Source organism: Mustela lutreola, chromosome 9 (genome assembly GCF_030435805.1).
Source record: "Mustela lutreola isolate mMusLut2 chromosome 9, mMusLut2.pri, whole genome shotgun sequence".
Lineage (NCBI taxonomy): Eukaryota > Metazoa > Chordata > Mammalia > Carnivora > Mustelidae > Mustela > Mustela lutreola.
This window is the reverse complement of record NC_081298.1, coordinates 66,223,245-66,243,516: the sequence shown is the minus strand read 5'-3', so window position 1 is coordinate 66,243,516 and position 20,272 is coordinate 66,223,245. Positions and strand designations below refer to the sequence as shown.

The 20,272-nt window shown below is 53.4% G+C and overlaps 1 protein-coding gene across 4 annotated transcripts in view; it reads left to right on the top strand.

The window, feature by feature from the left end:
* The window catches only part of TTC7A (tetratricopeptide repeat domain 7A), a 113,073-nt gene that overhangs the window by 32,053 nt on the left and 60,748 nt on the right, over positions 1-20,272 (top strand). For all 4 annotated transcript variants that reach the window (XM_059134546.1, XM_059134545.1, XM_059134547.1 and 1 more), the window contains 3 exons: positions 10,930-11,008; positions 12,226-12,383; positions 12,947-13,010. In XM_059134546.1, coding sequence (XP_058990529.1) covers positions 10,930-11,008; positions 12,226-12,383; positions 12,947-13,010 — 301 coding nt within the window. The remainder of the gene's footprint in view (positions 1-10,929; positions 11,009-12,225; positions 12,384-12,946; positions 13,011-20,272) is intronic.

Sequence of the window (20,272 nt, the reverse complement as noted above, 5' to 3'; positions counted from 1 at the left end):
GTTAGACTAGGGGATACTGCTTGATTCCCTGTCTTCTGAGTGGTAAGAACAGGGTGGAAGGATCCCCACCAGGACAGGCTGTCACCCAGCTCCCAGGTGAGAATACCTCCCAGAGCTCCGGATCCATCTCAGCTGCTTGGAAAGTTGGAGACATTGTTATCATTTGTTTGTATCATTTTTCGTGGCAGGCCACAGCTGGGTAAGCTGCTGGCCCAGGCTTGGACACCTTTTGTGTTTGTCATTTCAGTGTTTCTAGCGTCAGACCAGGGAGGCAGTGGTGTCCCTGTTTGGGACACATGGACCAGGAGGCCCAGAGAGCCCAGGCCGCTTATCCTCTGAGGGTGGGGCTGGCCCAGAGTCCTGGGCTCCTCAGCCCACCCTGTGGCTGGGAAGGTGCAGGACTGGAAGACATGCCGGGGCCCCGGGAAGCACGCTGCCCCCCATTCCATTTCCACTGTCTGTGCTCTTCTTTCCTATTTTGGTTGCGAAGCTTCAGTTTCGGAGACCCAGCGGTCTGGTGGGCTGGTTCCTGTTTTTGCTCCCCAGGCAGCTGCCGCTTGGTTCCTTTCCCCTAGCTGCAGGCAGCCCCTGCCCCTGCCCTGGCCCACCCCTGCCCCTGCCCTGGTGGTGGGGGGGCACCCTCGGGTCTGCAGGTGCTGCTCTCGGGGGTGAGGGGAGATGTGACGAGATGCCCCCTCAGCAGAAGCTTTGCAGCATGGTCTGCCGCTGCCTGTGCTTGCCAGTAAAGTTTTATTGGAACACAGCCACAGTGCCGTTGACATACTGTTTCTCACCCGGAGTGCAGTGGATAGCAGATCCGGAAATGCGGACTCCCCGGCCCTTTACAGAAACGTGTGCTGAGTGATGCCTGCTGTGTGTTTAAGAGGCCGTCCCTCCCAAGGCCTCTGTAGGTGTGAAGGGTAGAGGTGCTCTTCTGTGTGGTACCCCCTAGGAGTTGATCTTTGGGAATCCCGTGTGCCCTTCAGTCTGGCGTTTAACAAATATTCATCGTGTGATCCGTGCTGAGTCTGTGGGAGGCCCATGCTGGCACTTGTGTATTTGGTTGTCCTGGCAGCCCTCTGGTAGGGGCTGTTGTTGCGTCCCCGTTCTGCGGGGTGGGGTGGGGGGGTGGGAGAGGAGAGGCACAGAGAATGTAAGTGGCCTGTCCTCAGCAGAGCCAGGATTACACATGCAGGACCCCACCTGTGCCTGCAGCAGGAAGCCGGGGGGGGGGGGGTGGGGGGGGGTGGGGGGTGGGAGTAATGTTCCCCTGCTCCTGCCTCCTGTGCCTTTGCTCCAAGTGTGCTCCAGGCTTGGTAGGTGTGGCCTCTGCTTCCGGTTTGAAGAGTTTGGGGGAGTGCCCTAGGCATCTGGAGGTTGCCTAGGTCGGCCTTGGGAGCGTGAGACCACCCAGCAACCCTGGGAGGGTTCCTCTTCTACCCCCCAACCCCTGGCTCCGCTTCCTCGAGCAGGAGGCTTCTGTTTATCCTGTATCCACGGCGGGAGTGAGGGTCCAAGGAGAGGCAGGAATGAACAGCACCTTGAGTACTGGGCTTAGACCGCAGTGGGTGTTGCTGTGAACCCCCTCTCCTCTGCAGTTCCCTCAGGGCTGCCCGCTCCCCTTCCCCACACCACACTTGCTGCAGGTCTTTCAAGGTTAAGGTGACTGTCAAGTTCAGCCCGCAGGGGGTTGGGTAGGGGAAGGAGGGCAGTTATCAAGCACCCGCTGTGTGCATGTGTTTAGAGGGGACAGTGTCCTGTGAAGGGAGTCTGGTAACCCCAGGTCACTCGAGAGGGGACGGAGCCTCAACAAGGTACAGTAACTTGCCCTGCCTCACCCACTGGGATCCAGCTTTGGTTCTGAGTAGCCTTGAAACCCGCGAAGTTTCCAGTGGGGTGGGGTGGGGGTGTGTGGGGGAAGGACAGGGCCCTGGTGGTTGTTGGACTGATGGTGGCTATGCTGACTCAGGGCTCTCTCCACTCCTCTGGGACCCTGAGTCACCATTCATGGTGGGTGGCTCCTCTTCCCAAAGCTGGTCCCACCCCTCCCGAGTGGGCCTCTTCCTCCCTGTCTGTGTTCTGCCCACTCTGGCTGTGTGTGTGTGTGTGTGTGTGTTTCCGCCAGCAGCAGACAGAGCATTAACCAACCCTCACCCCTCTAGGAGAGCCCTAGTAGTTCCAGTTACTGTTCTGGTCCTGTCGCTCTGCTCACCACCCTGCTTCCTCCTTCCTTCTGAAGCACAGATTTTCATCTTGAAAGACAGGATGCTGACTCTTCTCCCCTCCCACCGCCCCCCTGTGCCTCCCAAATAAAGAGCAATGGAAACTGAATCATTTCTTTCCAAGCAAACAGCCCAAACATTTGAAAGCTTGAGCGCTGAGCAGCAGTCCCCGGGACATGTGGTCAACAGCTCAGCCCCTTCATCCATTTCCTGTGCCCACGTCCAGCCCAGAGGTGGCTCGGGAACGTGAAAGATATTTTTAAAGCAGGGGTTGTGGTCCCTTGTGCCCGGCTGGACTTTAAATAATTTCTTTCCCCCTTTTCTCTTAACAGTAGCTCATGCTTGTTGAATACTTACTGCCTGCCAGGCAGAATCCCATGAAGAACTACTAATGTCCCCGCTTCCTGAAGAAAGGAGAGGGGGAATAACTTGCCCAGAGCCAGCAAGCCTTGGAGCCGAGCGAGGTCTGTGCCCCCACAGTCCCGGGCCTTGCCTACCACCCGCCACAGTGGTGTGGGCTCTCGTAATTACTCATTATGGTCTTCAGGTCAGAGTTCCATCTTCCTAGATGAATCACCAGTTCCAATGGCTCTCTCTCTATATTTGTTATTGTTAGGAAGTTAAAAAAAAAGGGCACCTCAATCCAGGTTTCTTAGGTACTGACCTGTTCACATTGTGAGCCAGTTACCAGGTCGTCGTAGGCTTTAGCAACATCCCTGGCCTCCGCCCACTAGATGCCAGGAGCTCTTTCTGCCCCAAGTGTGACAACCAAAAACGTGGCCAGACGTTGATAAATGTCTCGGGTGTTAGAGGGCGAAATCACCCCCAGCTGAGAACCACTGCCTTAGCCTGAGGTGTGAGAAGCAGAGGTTCAGGGCTACAGTGGGACTCCCATGTCTGACTTTGTGTCTTCTCCTCCAGGGCCGCTCTGAAAAGCCTTTTAAGGGCTTCAGAGCCATTTCCTGTTGGTTAAATCCCCTCTACTTCACCTGGGGTTCTTAGGGTGTTTGGGAAGGTGGTAAAATCCTTGCCCACATAAAGAGAGGTCATAGCCCAGTAAGGGGGAGGGACTAAGGAACAAATACCAGAGAACAGCCCAAGCGTTCATTTCACAGGTAGCCTCTGAGAAGCCACCGTGCACCAGGCATCCCACCTGACTCATGGAGGTTGAAGAGGGGAACAAGACGAGCTCCCCTCCTTAGGGACCTTCCATCCCAGCACAGAGCAGGCAGTCAGCAGCCAGTTGTAGCCATCAGACATTGCTGGATGCTAGGGAGGGAAGGGAGGCAGGGAGGTGGGGGTGCTGCTGGGATACGGTGGGCTCTTGGGGACCAGGAGCTTCTCAGTGTTAGAAGACTTCCCTTGGGGCCTGAGGAGCAAGGGGAGGTAGTGGGACCTGCTTCTGGGCAGAGTCCCAGAGCTGGGGCCCATTTCCATGTGGGCCCTGGGTGGACTGAGGTGCTCTTCTCCTGAGGACAGATGGCCACAAGCAGTGCCTGCTCCCAGAGTCCAGCCTCATCCTTCCATGTGAGGATATGACAGGATTTAGAGGGTGCGGTGTTCTCCACTGTACAAATCGGGAGTGCAGGCATTGCTTGACCTCCAAAGCTCTTTTATTCCGGGCTGTGGTTAAACCTGGGCCTAAGTATTTTAGACTTAGTAGGGTTTTTGTTTGTTTGTTTTGTTTTGTTTTGCTGTTGTTGTAAAGATTTTATTTATTTGACAGGCAGAGATCACAAGTAAGCAGAGAGGCAGGCAGAGAGAGGGGAGGAAGCAGGCTCCCTGCTGAGCAGAGAGCTTGATGTGGGGCTCGATCCCAGGATCCTGGGATCATGACCTGAGCTGAAGGCAGAGGTTTTAACCCACTGAGACACCCAGGTGCCTCTGGACTTAGTAGGTTTGAGGGACATTTTTCTCTAGAGGCCTTGCCCTATTGATCCATTGTTCATTCCTGTCACTTGCCCTGTAGCTGATGACAGGGTTCCTAACCGACCTGGAACTGAATGTTATGAACTGACCTGAAAGTTATGAATTGAGAGAGGCCCCTTCCAGAGGGCAGGGGTTTGAGACCCTCAGTTCGATTCCCCTCACTGCCACCAGAGGGCAGCCGTGGACTCTGATCGGAGCTTTGTTCCAGGTAGTTCCTTAGGTGCCAGCTGCCTGGAGAGGGCACCTTTCTTCTGTGTTCTGGTGGCTGCGGACAATGGGGCCGGTCCCAGAGCCCACGCTGAGGGGGAGGTTTGGTTTTCCTCTGCATGAAGCAGCTCCAGGGCTGAGGCACGAGGGAAGCCCAGGGCAGTGCAGTAGCAGGAAGGTTGACTGTCCCTGTCTGGGGCCCTGACCTCACTAGGACCCTAGCCTCTGGGCAGCTCCCCAAAACAAGAACATAAGCCACAGGCTTCTTCCCTCAGAGTGGGCAAGGGGCCATGCTCTTTGGCATGGTTTATCCCCTTCCTTCTCCCTAGACCTGCAGAGCCTCTTCTTGGCTCTGGGCTGAGAGGGAGCCTGAGCCATGTGTATTGAACCAGGTGGGCTGGATGTTTCGTTCACGTTAAAAAAAATTTTTTTTTTTTTTAAGTTACTAAAGCAATATGTGCTCACTGTACCAAAACCAAACAATAGGAAGGGAGTGTGTGTGTGCTTTCTGAGGGAGTTTCCTGGGGCTTGGCAGTGTTCAGCCTTATAAAAGCTCTCTCCCTCGCTGAGGGGTGTGGGTATGTGTGCGTGTGTGTGGGTGTGCAACTGCCACATGCTTCACCTTGCCAGAGAGATGCTTAGCTGAGAGGCAGTGAAAGCTGCCTGGGCTGCAGATGGCTGTGGGGGAGGGGCTTAGAAGGTCTGGCCTCCTGTGCGTCTGCCCCCACCCCACTCCGTGAGGGGTGTGTTCAACAGCTCCGATTTTGGATTTTGCGATTTTGCCTTGTAGCAGCCCCCCACTGTCTGCAGTGCTGAGGAGGGCAGGAGACAGACTGCACTAAGGGGGATTCAGGGGCCAGAATCCAACATGGAAGCCCCGGAGAGCCTCCTAGTGACCTGTGTCACTCTTTGGGGCACAGGGAGACCTCTGAGGCCCATTGGAGAGGACACACTCTCCCAGGCTCTCTTAAAGCACAGCCTGAATTTATTGTTAGTACTCACTACTCGTCCTGCACCTCGCTGGGCAGGAAAGATCTCTTTGCCCAGATCTCCTCAGTGCCCTGCAAGGGAAGTGTTTTTCTGGCTTTTCTGGGACTTGGGGCAAAGAGGAGAGCTTTAGTTTTTGAAACTGATGCTACAGGTCCGTGGCAGGAGTGAACAGCCTGATAAGTATTTGAACTTCACCTGACTTTGTCTCTTGATTCAACCCTCCAGCTATTGGGATCTGCCAACTGGCTGTCCTCTTCTGGGTCCCTGACCAGAAACCTCTACTACATCATTAATGCCAGCCCTGAAATGGGGGCTTCTGGCTGGGGTTCCCTGCCCCAGTGACTCTTTAGATTCTATTCAACCATAAACTTCACGCAGTTTCTTATTCTCTGTGTCAGATCAAACCAGACCAAAAAGCAAAACAAAACAATATTTATTGAGGACCTACTGGACGCAAAACACTTTGCTAGGCTCTTAATAAATCAGGAGTGTGTCTGATTTAACAGACTGAGTTCCTTAAACCCGCGGGGCCACTAACAAGCTATTCATTTCCTCATTCTGTCTCTCTGTTCATTCCACGAGTGTTCGTTGAATGTCTCTTGTCAACAGGGCTGATGACCAGCCAGACACTGGGTGCACAGTAGGTACTTTGGAAAGATGAGTCACTTAGCTGAATTTCAGGAGCCCTAGAGTTCACACAGCCAGGAAAGGAAAAGTATAACCCTGCCGGGTCAAAAGACAAGCATTGTCTTTCTCGGGAATCTTTTTAGTTTAAAGGGAGAGAAGTCTGAAGCCTTGGTACCTGTGGTCAGCCCGCCTCTCTCCTTGGATAAGCAATGGCCTGGAAAGGCCGGTGTCTACTAGGCTTTCATTTTCCCTTTGGAAAATGGGAGTTTATTTATTCCACAGTGATCTCTTGAGTGCCTCCTGTGTGTCAAGCGTTGTGCTGGTCGCTGGGAGAACAAAGCCTGCCGTATCAGCCTCATTGGAAGCTGTGAAGACTGCGGAAGACAGACTACTTAAGAAAATCTGCCCACTGCCTACTGCTGAAGAGGGGGCTGCGAGGGGCTTGTCATCTCCTCGCATCTCCCACCTGGAGGCTTCCCTTGATGACCCATCCCTGCCTGCACATCTCTGTCTTTCTGTTCCCAGCCAGCCAGGCTTGACTTGAGTTGGGGGATCGATGGCTTCCTGGCTTCTCCACATGCAGCCTCATTCTGGGCCAGGGTTGGTCTGAGGCCCTGTTTGGATATTGTTAAAAGTGGCCGCTCTGCTCTGAAAGGTCAGCATGAGAGACAGAAAACAGAGAGATCTTTCAAGCCGCCCTCTCACGGGGCTGGGCAGAGCCCCAGCTCTACCTGGCATTGGGAGCTTTCGCTCAGGCTGGTGGGAGAAACCCCACCTGATTTCCCGTTCCCTGGAGGCATAAACTGAGGCAAAGGAGTGTTCCCGACATCTCAGAAGAGGTCAGGGTCAGAGGAGACCCCAAATCTCTCCCCATACAGCCTTGGCCACTGGAGCCTCTGTGTTGGTTTTTCTCTTTATGGGCATTCCATAAAAATTGGGATTTACCCAAAAGATGCCTGAGAGTGATTACTTGCTTTGCGAAAGGATTTCTGGGAGCTGATTTAGATGCCAGAATCCCTTACAGATTTGGAAATAGTAAAATTACACAACTTTTGGGACAGGGCATCTTGTGAAAATGCAGTTCTGAATCCTTCATTGTGTGTGTGTATGTGTGTGTGTATCGGGGGAGGCATAGTCCCTGGGCATCTACATTTCTCTGCACCCTGTAGGCGATGTCAGTGCGTGGTCTGGATGCCCTCTCCTCATGCTGATGATGCAGAGACTAAAGGTAGAGAGAGGACAGACCTTGAGGTGGAGTGGGAGAAAGAGGCCATGGTCCCTCTTGGCTCTGGGCTCCTGGTAGCAGCCTGAGCTGGGCTGCCAGGGAGGAAGCTGGCAGGGAGCCCGCAGAGTGGAAAATCACCCACAGGTTCTGGGAGCCATGGGCTGTCTCTGGGCCCTAAGGCTCTGGGGCAGTCCCAGGGCCCAGCCCCTTGGCCCAGCCTGTGGCCATTGGCCCAGCTGCCAGGGCATCACTCTCCTGCAGACTTCCCAGAGCCAGCCATTTCTTCTCTTTTCTGGAAGCCCATGAAGTCTGTCTTGTTGCTCTTTCCTGATGGCGGCTGGTGCTGGGCTGTCCCCTCAGCTGGCCTGACCCCTAGCCAGCTGTCCAACTCTCGGTTCTTTTCTTATTTATTTATTTATTGAGAGAGAGTGAGAGGGGAGAAGGTCAGAGGGAGAAGCAGACTCCCTTCGGAGCCGGGAGCCTGATGCAGGACACGATCTCGGGACTCCAGGATCATGACCTGAGCTGGAGGTAGTTGCTCAGCCACCTGAGCCTCCCAGGTGCCTTCTGGGTTCCTTTCTAAGGCAGAGACCTCAGTGGGACTGGAGGGCCTCTGCTGCAGGCTCCTCCTACTCGGGGTCCTGGGGACCCCCAGTTTGTCCCTGCGTGTGGTGTGTCTCCCAGGGAAGTCCTGTGTGTGTGTGTCCCCTGTGGGGGCAGGGCTTGTGAGAGGAGACAGGTGGACACAAGGCTGGGAGATCCCCTCAGGCCCCTCAAGTTCTCTGCCCTCTACTCATTCACTCCTGGACTTCCAAGCAAAATAATGTGGCAAATTAAAACAAACTTTAAGAAGATCTTTAGGACCTGAAGTAAAAGGGGAAAGGAAAATACTACTATGTAGGGTGCCTGTCCCACATGCTCGGGTGTGTTTGGGCTGTGACCATGTTCCCCTTCCTGATGGCACTATGAGCCAGCGAGGAATCCTCTTCCTGTGGGCAGGGAGACAAGGACTCCGGGTGGCTGCTACACTTTCTCAAGATTGCAGATTTAGGATTTGGCTGAAAAGCTGGAGTTTCTGTGTCAGGTGGTCCCTTTTGGAAACTGGCTTCTTCGTACGGGAGAACCGGAAGACACCAAGCATCACCCATACCGGTGGTTTTCAAAACTGAATGACCACGGTAACCCCCTGAAAACATGATAAAACCCAGATTGCTGGGCTCACCCCAGAGTTTCTGATTCAGCTGGTCTGGAGTGGGGGGTGTTTGTGTATGTCAGAGTTAGCATTGTTATTAAGTTTCCAGGATGCTGATGCTGCTTGTCCAAGGACCACACTTTGAGAAACTGTGGTCTAATATTTTGTGTCTCAAACTGTACCGCTGGTGATACACAAGGTGGTTTTGAGTGATACAAAGACTGACCTTTTATTTTATTTATTTTATTTATTTTTTAAAGATTTTATTTATTTATTTGACAGACAGAGATCACAAGTAGGCAGAGACACAGGCAGAGAGGAGGAAGCAGGCCCCCTGCCAAGCAGAGAGCCCGAAGTGAGGCTCGATCCCAGGACCCTGAGATCATGACCTGAGCCGAAGGCAGAGGATTAACCCACTGAGCCACCCAGGCACCCCAAAGACTGACCTTTTATAAGTACTTCTGTATTTAATGTCTACTGGCAAAAAAAGAAAAAAATTCACACACCAAATCCATGATTCCAGGTGTTCTTGATTAAGATACGTCTATGAAAGTAAAAAAGAAGATGTAAAGAAAAGTGTTGGCTAAGTAAGACCATTGGTAGTGTGCAACTAGGGGCAGAACTTGTGACCATGGGATGCAGATGACAAGTCTGGGAGACGCTGTCCACACTGAAGGCCTGGTTTGTTGAGGAGGACACCGTGTACAGCCCACGGAGGTGACCCCTTCCTTAGGCTACTTTGTGCCATGGCAGCACCCAAACTTGAATTGTCACCGAGGGCACTTGTGGCTCCCTGGCCTGTGAGCCCCTCCTGGTTCTTCTGAAGCTCTGGACAGACTGGGAAAGTCACTGTGACTCTGACTCTGTCCCTGGGGTCTTTGTCTCCACCCTCAGCCCTGCGATAAGGGTCTGTATTTATAATGTTGGTAGTTGGCACATCTTTGCTTTCTTCTCTGAAACCAGAAGTTCCCAGAAGGCAGGGACTTGGTCTGCCTGTTTGTCCTTTCATGGGTCCAGACCCCAAAGCTCCCAGGAATCTCTTCTGTGCATGAAAGATGCAGGAAGGGTGCCTGGAGCTTTCCTGGCTGCCACCTTTGGCTTTTCACCTCTCTGTGGTCTTCCATTTCTAAAATTCCTGACCTGGCAGCCTCTGTTCTCTGCTGTGAGCTGAGATCCAGGGAACTCCCAGAGCAAAGGAGAAGGGCAGGGCCCAAATATTTGCTGAGCACCTGTGTACCAGTAGCTGTGCTGGTGCTGAGCTTCGGGAGCAAGACAGGAGCCCTGTGAGGGCACAGCAAGACACTGTGCCCTCTGAGTGCACGGTGCACGACGGTTTAGCCCGTAAGCGGAAAATGACCACACAAGGTCATGCTTTGAAAGAGGAATTAACAGGGTGCAAGAGGGACGTAGGCCAGAGGGGTGAGGGTGGGGAGGGGTCTGGGAGGGCTGCAAGGAGGAAGTGTTATTGGGAAGGCTTTCTGAGGTTGAGTGCAGAAGGGCTGTTTAAGGCAGTGGGGAGAGTCTGTGCCAAGAGTTGACAGAGGTGATATGGTGGGTTGTTCAAAAAGGACCTGAGTGGCAGGGGACGAGATGGGTGAGAGGCAAGAGGCAGACCTGCCAACCCTACGATGCCAAGATGAAGGCCTAGGCTGGATTCTGTGAGCGCTGGGGATGCTGACAAAGGGGCCAGCCTTGCCTGGGGCAGGGGGAGGGAGGGTGGAGGGCAGGGGATAATAGATGACATTTGCATATTGGGCATACAGACCCCTCCAGGGGCCATGGAGCAGTGTTTCAGACCACAGGCCATAACCCACTAGTGGGCCGCAAGATCAGTTTAGTGGCTGCAACCAGCATTTAAAAAAAGAGAAACAGAGCAAGACATCAAATTGGAAGTACCAGAGGGGATTGCACACAGTAGAGCTAAGTAGTAGGTCAAGAAGCTTGCTTCTGTTTTATGTAAGGAAAGTATGTGCGTGCTGTATTACAGCTTAAATGTATTTTTTATTCTGGGTCATACTTTAAAAAGCTTGCAAGTTATTTCAGGGCCCAGAGGGCTGTCAGGGGTTGGGGGGAGTCAAGACTGGTCCTTGTGGTTATCCAGGCCCCCGGTGATGCAGGCTGGTCTAGGGCCCTGGTGACGGGCACTGAGAGGTATGGATGGACTCTAGCATTGACCAGGTGTACTGGGTGAAGATGGAGAATTTGAGGCTGATTCAAGTCAGAACGTCTGACAAGGGTTTTAGGGCAAATGATGTCTTGTTTGAAATACTCAATCTTGGTCTCCTTTTGGTGGTCAACTGGAAGCCAGAGTTCTAGGGGGCTGTGGGGGAGAGGGATCCTTCCTGTTCTTTGATCAACAACGTCCTGGGCTTCTAGGCTTCTAGGATCCTGATGTTATAGCTCTGACCTTTCATTCTAGTTGAGTGTTCTCAAGTAAAACTCAAATGGGCGGGCTCCTGCTTGTGTCTGCAGGTTTGATGACGATGTCTGTGGGAACTAGGCTGAGAATGACCCTGATTTTGCTGTCTTTCCCTTAGGAACATTGTGAAAGGGATGAGAGAGCTACGGGAGGTCCTACGCACCGTGGAGACAAAAGCAACTCAGAACTTCAAAGTGGTAACACGGCGAGGCCTTGGGGCTGGGTGCTGGCTGTGGCTGGCTTATATGGGGGCCACTTTCAGTGGGAAACTACCGAAGCACTAGCAGGCAGCCTCTGAATCAGGGATGACAATATGTTACATACTTTTCCTCTCCCTGTCTGTGCTCATGGCAGACATTGTTAATCGATCTCCGCATTCTCTCCCACCAGCCCCAGGAAGCACCCTCAGCATCCTTATCACAGCACTGCACGGAGCCCCTAGCGTTAGATCAGAGTAAAAGTCTGATGTCATCCCTCCCTAGCAGGGTGGTAGGCTAACTCTTACAGATTCGTTTTTTTTGTTGGTATTTTTTTGTTTGTTTTTAAGATTTTATTTATTTATTGCACAGACAGAGATCACAAGTAGGCAGAGAGGCAGGCAGAAAGAGAGAAAGGGAAGCAGGCTCCCCTCTGAGCAGAGAGCCTGATGTGGGGCTCAATCTCAGGACCCTGGGATCATGACCTGAGCTGAAGGCAGAGGCTTTAACCCACTGAGCCACCCAGGCGCCCCAAGGGGTTGTTTATGAGCTTAATAAATAACCTGGACTCCTTTTCCTGCCCCAATTCAGGCCTACCTTCTTAGGCTTTAATTCAGCTCAAATCAGAGCCACAGCTGTTTCTCAGTCTAGAATTTGTGATTAAGGATCAAGAAGGAATCTGGTCGGGGCGCCTGGGTGGCTCAGTGGGTTAAACCACTGCCTTCGGCTCAGATCATGATCTCAGGGTCCTGGGATCGAGTCCCACATCGGGCTCTCTGCTCAGCAGGGGCCTGCTTCCCTTCCTCTCTCTCTGCCTGCCTCTCTGCCTACTTGTGATCTCTCTATGTCAAATAAATAAATAAAATTCTTAAAAAAAAAAAAAAAAAAAAAAGAAGGAATCTGGTCAAGAGCGCTGGCTGTGCCAGTCACTTCGTGCTCTGTGAGGGTGTGCTGAATACTCAGAGCTGTGCTGGGCTCTGTGGGGCCAGAGGAGGAGACAAACCTTCTGTCTAGGAGAGGACAGAAGATTAAGTTGAAGCCATCAAAGGCCAATAGAAGGGGTGGGAGGGGCTCAGTGCTGGAAACAGAACAGGGGGCTCCTTGGCAATGGAGTGGAGTGATGGGCCTCCGAAAGGGCAGTGCATTGCAAGGCAGGCGGATTTGGCTGGGTGCTGGGTGTGGGGCATTCTGGGTCTGAGTTCCTCCCTTTCTGCCAGATGGCGGCCAAGCATTTGGCAGGGGTCCTGCTACATTCCTTGAGTGAGGAGTGCTACTGGAGCCCCCTGTCCCACCCGCTGCCCGAGTTCATGAGCAAGGAGGAGAACTCCTTCATCACACAGGCCCTGCGGAAACCTCACCTCTATGAAGGAGACAAGTAAGCTCGCTGGACCGTGCTCATCTCATGCCACACTTGGGGCTCTGATGTCCCCTCTCTCTGCCCTGTGCTTACCTCCAGCTGCCTCCCAGCTCACTCTCAGGCAGGCTCTTCAGTAGCCACAGGAGCCAAATAGACTAGGGAAGACAGTCTCCAGGATGGGGGTTGAGAGGAACATCCTAGAAGGCATCCAAAGGTCAAATTATTTGGAGGTTGCCTGCCTTCCTACTCGTCTGCATATACCTTCTCTCTTATTTGTTTAATAATTGACAAAGGGATCTGAACAGCTCTCCCTTGCTCCTTGCCCTGGCTGTGTCGTGCAGCCCTGGGTGCTGGAAGGGGCATGTCTTCCCCCAGAGCACCTGCAGTATTTCTGGCCCTGCCGGCCACTCTGGGGCTGGAGGAGGAGCTGCAGGTGGTGTTTGGTGTCTGTGAATTATGCAGGAGGGGGTCACCTTACCAGGGCTGCTTCTGACTCCAGGGCAGAAGGGCCGCGTGGTGGGCTGGCCGTGCTGCTTGGAGTGGCTTGTGCTGCAGCTGGGGCTGCCATTTGTGTTTTTCAGCCTCTACTGCCCGAAGGATAATATAGAGGAAGCCCTCCTGCTGCTCCTCATCAGTGAGTCCATGGTAAGCTCCAAGCCCTTCCTTTTCTGCCCTGGTGGGGTAGGGCTGCGGGGGCTTGGGCATAGGCCGCCAGGTCCTGGCCCAGCTCCTGGCCCAGCTCGGCCTACCACGGACGTCCCTGAAGCAAGGTCCTTGTATCTGCGCCCCTGCGTGAGGGTGAGTCTCACTTCCTAGGTTTGGGTCTGGTGCACGAGGCTGTATTTGGGGGCCTGAGTTAGGAGTCCCCAACACCTCTTCTGGGATTACAAAGACAATTACCAGCTCAGGGCTGCTGAGCACAGCCCTGTGCTGGTTCTGGGACTGATGGGAGGGATTGGAAGGAGCAGGTGCTTCCAGCTCTGCCACAGTTAGCTGAGGGCCATGGGCAATTCTAACACCTCCGAGTTAAAACTCCCCTGTAAGTGTCTTCCCCTGCAAGATGGTGCACAGAGGTGAGTTTGCCTGTTCAAGGAATTCACTCGTTCATGCAGTGGTTTATTATCATCATCTTTGTGCCAGGCCCTGTTCTAGAAGCCAGGAGCACAGCAGCAAATAGAGAAAAAGTCTCTGCCCTCGTGGCGCTTACATCCAAGTGAGGGAGGTGGACAGGAAATTAATGAGGAACTACAATATCCAGGTGCAAGTATCAAGTGCTATGGAAAAATAAAGCAGGGGCACCTGGGTGGCTCAGTGGGTTAAAGCCTCTGCCTTCGGCTCAGGTCATGATCCCCATGTCCTGGGATCGAGCCCCACATCGGGCTCTCTGCTCAGCAGGGAGCCTGCTTCCTCCTCTCTCTGCCTGCCTCTCTGCCTACTTTTGATCTCTGTCAAATAAATAAATACAATCTTAAAAAAAAAAAAGAAAGAAAAAGAAAGCAGAGGAGAGGTAACGCGTGCCAGATGAAGCCTGTATGAAGTGCTCTTTGGCTGTTTTCACCTGTTTCCCCCACGGCAGGCGGGAAGATGAGCCAAGCATGCACCCGTGTGCAGACTGACACACACGCATGCTTGCATGGGCCGTGGAGCCTCAGTGGAGGAGAGAGGGGTGGTCCAGGGAGTGGTGAGAAGGATGGCCTGGACTGGTCTGGGGGAGGGGGTTAGGGCTGTGCAGGAGCTGCAGAAGCCAGGGGTGGTGGCGTGCTGGGGAGGAGTCCAGGGCTGGGTCTCAGCCCTCTGACTGAGGGGCCCCTCGGAGCTTGGGAGCTGGAGACCGCCCTAGGTTGAGAACTAACTTTGTTAAATTGGCACATCCTGAGAGCAGTGTGTGGAAGTGGGAGTTTAAGAAACAAGCACCCACGAGCCAGGTTCCTAAAGAGATGGAACTGAATGTTCCCTTGAGTACCTGGACTATGAGTGCTTTGGTCAGTGGGTTTCCTCTATCTCCATGGGTCCATCAGCAGGTAGGCAGGAGGAGCTAGAACACCGGACTGGGGTGGGGAGAGCTCATAGCCTTCCTCAGCTCGGCTGGGGTACTTAAAGGTTTGTGGGGTCATGCAGGTGAGGGGCTAAGTGGTTACTCCAAGGAGAGGCATCTAACTGGTTCGCCTAAGGTGCAGATAGAAACGCCGAGCACCAGATTTGATCTTCATGGGAGAACAGTGCACTTCTCACAGAAAATGGGCCCTCGCTCTGATCATAGATGGAGCCCTGTTTTTTTTTTTTTAAGATTTTATTTATTTATTAGAGAGAGTTGAGAGAGAGCATGAGAGGGGAGATCAGAGGGAGAAGCAGACTCCCTGCAGAGCTGGGAGCCCGATGTGGGACACAATCCAGGATCATGACCTGAGCTGAAGGCAGTGGCTTAACCAACTGAACCACTAGGTGCCCCTGAGCCCTGGTTTCTAATGATGTAATCTCAGACATAGACCTCCTCCTCCCCCGGACCCCCACACCTGAGCCATCTCCCCATCCACACCCTCAGATGACAAGGCACCGAAGCCTCCTGTCTCAGGAACCCCCCCCCCCCGCCCCCGTGCTGAGGACAGGTGGGAGATAAAAAGGTGAAAACAGAAACATTCCTTCTGTCCTTTCTCTGCCAGATTCCAAGCCAATGATCTCATAGAGGGAGTCATTTTATGTTGAACCATATGAAAAATAACAATTTCATGTGTTTCAGTCTTGAACTAATATGTTCCCCATCTTAGAGATGAGAAGAGTAAGGTTCAGGACAGGTATCTGTCTTGGTCAAGGTCACATATTAATAATCCTCACAGCAGTGGTTCCAATCCCGTCTGCCTCCCTAGATAGCTTCCAAAAGCTCGGGCCATGGAGCCCAAGCCCTGGACCACAGGCTGATTCTGCCGCTTCTGAGCTATTCTGGTTCTCAGTTTGCTCATCTGTAAAAGGGCCAAGGGGGTAATTTTGAGGATCAAATGAAACGAGGCTCAGGGAGGGCTTTGCCAACAGAGACATGCCTATGGGCGTGAGACAGCAGGGGGGCTGAGGCTGGATTCTGCCTCCCCCAGCCATTTTTTGTGTCCTCTGTCTGATCTGGGTGCCCAGGAGCAGAGTTCAGATGCCTTTCCTTTAAATTACCTCCCCTACCCCTACCCCAAACTTTTAAGCTGCCCTCTTCCTATCTCAGAGTAGAGAATCTTCTTTTACTAAAAAGGTGGCCCACATTTGGAACAAAGATGAGTCTTCCTCAATATGCAGTTTCCCTCCTAGCAGCTCCTACCCTTTTCCCGGAGGCCGTGTGACTTGGTGGCTTGCCCCAAAAGCTTGGGGTGTGGGCCTGCTTGCCAGGCGGTGTCCTGGGAATTCCCTGTAGCCTGTTAAGCAGAGGAAATCGTGCACTGGGCTGGGAGGAGGCACTCCTCCAAGGCCTGCTGGTTTGTTTCCTCTTGCTCATACCCAGCCTGTCACACGTTTAGAAACTTCAGGACTTGAGGGGAGAACTTTGGCTTCTCTTCTACAGAGCTTTCCTCCTATGATCTGGATCTGGCCTCAGTGGCTCCGAGCTGTTTCTCAGAGTGACCAGACAGCCTCTGCCTTGTCTCTAGCTCCTGTTTCATGCCCTCCTTCCCTGCGGGTCCCATTTTCAGTCAGATCCCTGACCTGATCCCTTGGCCGGACCCTGAGGCTCAGCCTGGCCTCCAGGTACCTGCAGGGTTTTCCTCATCTCCCTTTGGTACTGCTTGGGTTTGGCGACGTTGATAGGGAGAAGCCTCTAGAACAGCAGCTGGCTACCTTGGCTGCTACTTAGCTTTGCCTAATACCTGCAGGATTCATTATGCTGCAGTAAAAGTCAGCCCAGGAGACGTAATCATCAACGCTGTCCACCACCAGGATCACCAGAGTAGCTGCTCTGAGAAAGGGAGTGTGAGGGTTTCCTGAGCATGTCAGCCCCTATTTTGTGGTCTGGAACTCAGGCAGTCCTGAGTGTGGGGCTGTTACCTTGGATGTGGTTTTTGTTATAGGCTAACTGGGCACGATTAGAATGAATAGGGAATGCCCCCCCCCCATCTTTCAAGAGGTAAATAGAATCCTTACAAATGCTGTCACAGAAATGCAAGGTATGCAAGTGATAACTGGTTGAAGATTTGTGTTTTAGACCTAGTTTGGGGACATGTTAAAATCGATCCATCCACCCATACATTTGCTTCTCCGTCCGTCCGTCCGTCCCATCTCATTTGAGCAGCTGTAGTGTGCCAGGCCGTACTTGACCCCGGAAATACAGTGATGAGTTCAATCCCTGTCCCCCATCCCAGATGGACTCCCATCTCCTGGTGATGGATCCAGGGACCAGGAGGAAATCCTGGTCCTTGTATCAGAATGAATCACCCAAGTCTGCTGAAGCCCAAGTGTATATTCTCGTTTTTAAGAGAACCCTGGATCAAACTAGTCTGATTTTCTCAAACAGTTGGAGAACCAGGAAGTACAGAAGTCTTGATCCTTTCAAAAATACTCATCTAGGCATAAAAATATATGTGGAGACAGACTGAACCTGTGGGTCTGTTTCATTCAGCTGGTGGAGAAGTTGCTGCTGGTGTCATGTGCTTGGGAACCAAAAGGTTCCCAAGGCCTAGTGCTGAGTGGGGAGGATGGGTAGCTTCTGGGGACTGGAGCCTACAGGTGAACTGTGTCAAATCCAGGGTCAGACCCAATAGTCTGAGCCTTGAATTTGCCATTCATAATCTGTGTGGCCTCCACAAGTTCTTCCCTCCCTGCTCCTTAGTTTTCTCATCTGTAAAACGAGGCTAATGAGGCCTTTCTTGTACAGACAAAGCCAGAAAATGAACACACAGATGCCTGGTATGTTATAGATGTTCAAGACAGGTTTGTTTTGTCCTGATAAATGCTGGCTTCTGATTCGGTCATTTTAGAGAACAGTAAGGCTCAGATTAGGTTGGGAGAAAAATTGGTTTGAGGATACCATTCTGTTTAAAAAAAAAAAAAAAAGAAGGAAAGTGCTTCTTGGGCTTGATTCCATCTGGGAGTCGCAGAGGAGCATGGATCCTTCCAGCGTCTGGCCCTTGGTTTGCTCTGCTGCAGGCAGCCACGGTAGGGGATCTGCTTGGGCATGCTGCCAGCTCCAAACGGGTGTCTCGGTAGGGTGGGAGAGCCTCTCGCCCTCGCTGGCAGGAAGAGCTGTGATGTCTGCTGCAGAAGCCTGACGCGGCAGGAGAGTGGGGGCCGGCGTGGGTCTGGCCAGGGCTCTGGGTGGATGGACCCATCACAGAGTATGTTACTTCTTGGCTCCGTGGACTGGCAGCTTGAGAGCCGTGGTAATTATGTCTGCTGGTGGGGGACGACAGCAGGAGCGGAAAATGACGGTGCCCTCCAGGGAGGGGCAGGTGCCAGGCACAGACGCTGCCAGAGGACTCCTTTCGGGGTGTTTTTGTGGGGTGCCAGCTGCAGGCCCTGAGACTGGGTCCTTGGCCAAGGTGGAGCAGCTGTGGCTGAGAACAGGGTGGAGCAGGGCCCTGGAAATGTTGCCCAAGGGGCTTTTTCCCTGATTGGGAAGGTCTGGTTTGGTGTTTTGCTCTGGTTTCCCCATATGCAGAGCCATCCCAGGGCCTCTGATGGCATGGACGAGGCTATTGCACACTTCTTCAGAGGCCTCTGGGGGTTGAAGTCAGAATGTCTAGATTCTAATCTGGGTCCCATCTATCTGTGTGCCCTGGGGAAAGTCCCTGGGCCTCAGTCTTCTCATCTATGAAATAGGACAATGGTACATGAGGTCATCATGAGATGCCACTTGCAAAGTACTCTCTCACCCTGTTCTTGTCGGGGATTAGAAAGGAGAAACAGGGCTGGCTGGAAACAAAGGTCAGTGCTGTCTGAGGCCCTGCACTCAGCAGAGAGTCGGGACCAGGGCTGGCAGGGGGTGCCCATGAGGCAACAGAAGCTGTCCCGGACGGGCCCTTGGAGGTGCAGCCTTACCTCCTGGGGAACTTGCACAATTAGTTCACATTCTGAGCCTCAGTTTCCCATCGGCAAAGGGGACCTAGTGGTTTGCTCCTGCACCTCCCTGGGGTTACTGTGAGTCCGGATGAGATGTGAGGGGTGTGACCCTGAAAAGCTAATGTGTGGCAGTGGAAGGAGGACTGTTGGAGGAAGTGTTGCCTGCCTTGGCTTTCAGACGGGCTGGCCAGCCTGGGGACATGGCAATTCCGCTGCCAGTCCTCCCATAAGGCCCTAAGTTTGCTTTCTGGATCCTTCTCCCAAGACCAGATACGGGTCAAGCTGGCAATGATGAGCTGTTGGAGGAGGGGGGTCAGAGGTGCATGCTTTTGGAGGAGGCTTCCCTGGGTGGGGGCAGCCAGGGGGCCTGGGTTAGGAGCAGGTATAGCTCAGGACCCTGCCTGGGACAAAATGTGTGGTCCATACAAAGGTGAGGCATCCATAGAGGTGGCGGCAGAGATTATGCAGGGGGGAACAGGAGGAGAATATTCTTGGTGATTCCCAGAGGAGTGAGGTTGGTGCTGGTGAAAAGAATAGTCAGTGTCTATATCTCGCTGTATAGGTCATAGGCACATTCTTGTCTCTGTCTGCATTTGATCTGAAGGATTTCCTAGCGAGGCCGTTTGAATGGTGAAGGCAAAGAGTGGCTGGGACTAGTCCAGGGCAGGCTGAGCATTCAGGGAATTTGGGAGAGTCCTTGGCCTGAGGGTGGTAAGCCCAGGGGAGGAGGGAACAGGTTACCCAGGGCACGCAGGCGCAGGAGGTAACTGGAAGCCCCCAGCAGAGTGTCTGAGGCCCCACCCTGGGGGGGGGGGGCGCACGAATTCCTGCCCCTTCCCTGGCCACCACAGCTTTCTTCCTTCTGCCCCGCTTCCCTCACCCAGTGAGCCCCACCCCCGCCTCCCAACGCAGCCCTGCCCTGGAGCCATAGCAACCAGGACAGACTTCTGCTTTCGGTTTTCCTTTGTAGAACCTTGCTTCCCTTTTGACACAGGCGCCAGTTTCTGAGGACCCACCCCCCCAGGAGACCCTTTTTCTGCTGTCGGCCTACAGGGGAGGCCCAGTCCCCAGGCTGAGGACATGTTCAGTTTTGTTCCTGGTTTTCTGACTTCATCCTAAACCAGTGCTGGAAATCTACTCCTTCTGCGCCACACCCCTCCCATACCCCCCACACAGAGACACTGTTGTCCTAAAGGTCAAGTTTGAGGGCAAGAGGAGACCGGTTCCACACCAAGCCCAGAACTCTTGCTCAACATCACCCGTTCTACAAACATGGACCAAGGAAGGTGCTGTAGACAGTGAGACATGTCCCTGCCCCAGAACAAGGGAAACCTTGGGCATACAGGGGCTGGGGTGTGTGCCCCATGGTGGGAAAGGACAAAATGGGGGCAGCCTTGCCTGGTGGGATCAGTCAGGTTGACAAGTATCTGAGTTGAGTTGTGAGGAGCCCAGAGGCACGCAGGGTGACAGAGGGTACAGACAGTCCGTGGTGCTGAGAGGGTGCTGCGGGGAGTTCTGTGGGGCAGAGGGAGGACTGGGAGAGGTTGGGAGAGAACCTGGCCGGGTGGGCCAGGCCTCATGGCAGCCACAAGAGTTCGACCTTGTGCCTGGGCAGTTTGGAGGAGGTTGGGAGCTGGGGTCCACAGGAGTTACTCTTCAAGGACAGGCCAACCTGTGGGCATAGCTCGCTGCCCACCATCCCCAAAACAAGACTGGTCTGCATGGATAGCTTCCAGATCCTGCATGTGCCAAGCCAGGCTTCCCTCCATACCCCACAGAAGAGCCCCCCCATCACCCCACTGCAGGCTGCCTGCGCTGCTCCCTTTCCATCAGGATCCCTCTCTTCCAGCAGATTTCTAGGTCAGAGTGCACTGAGCACA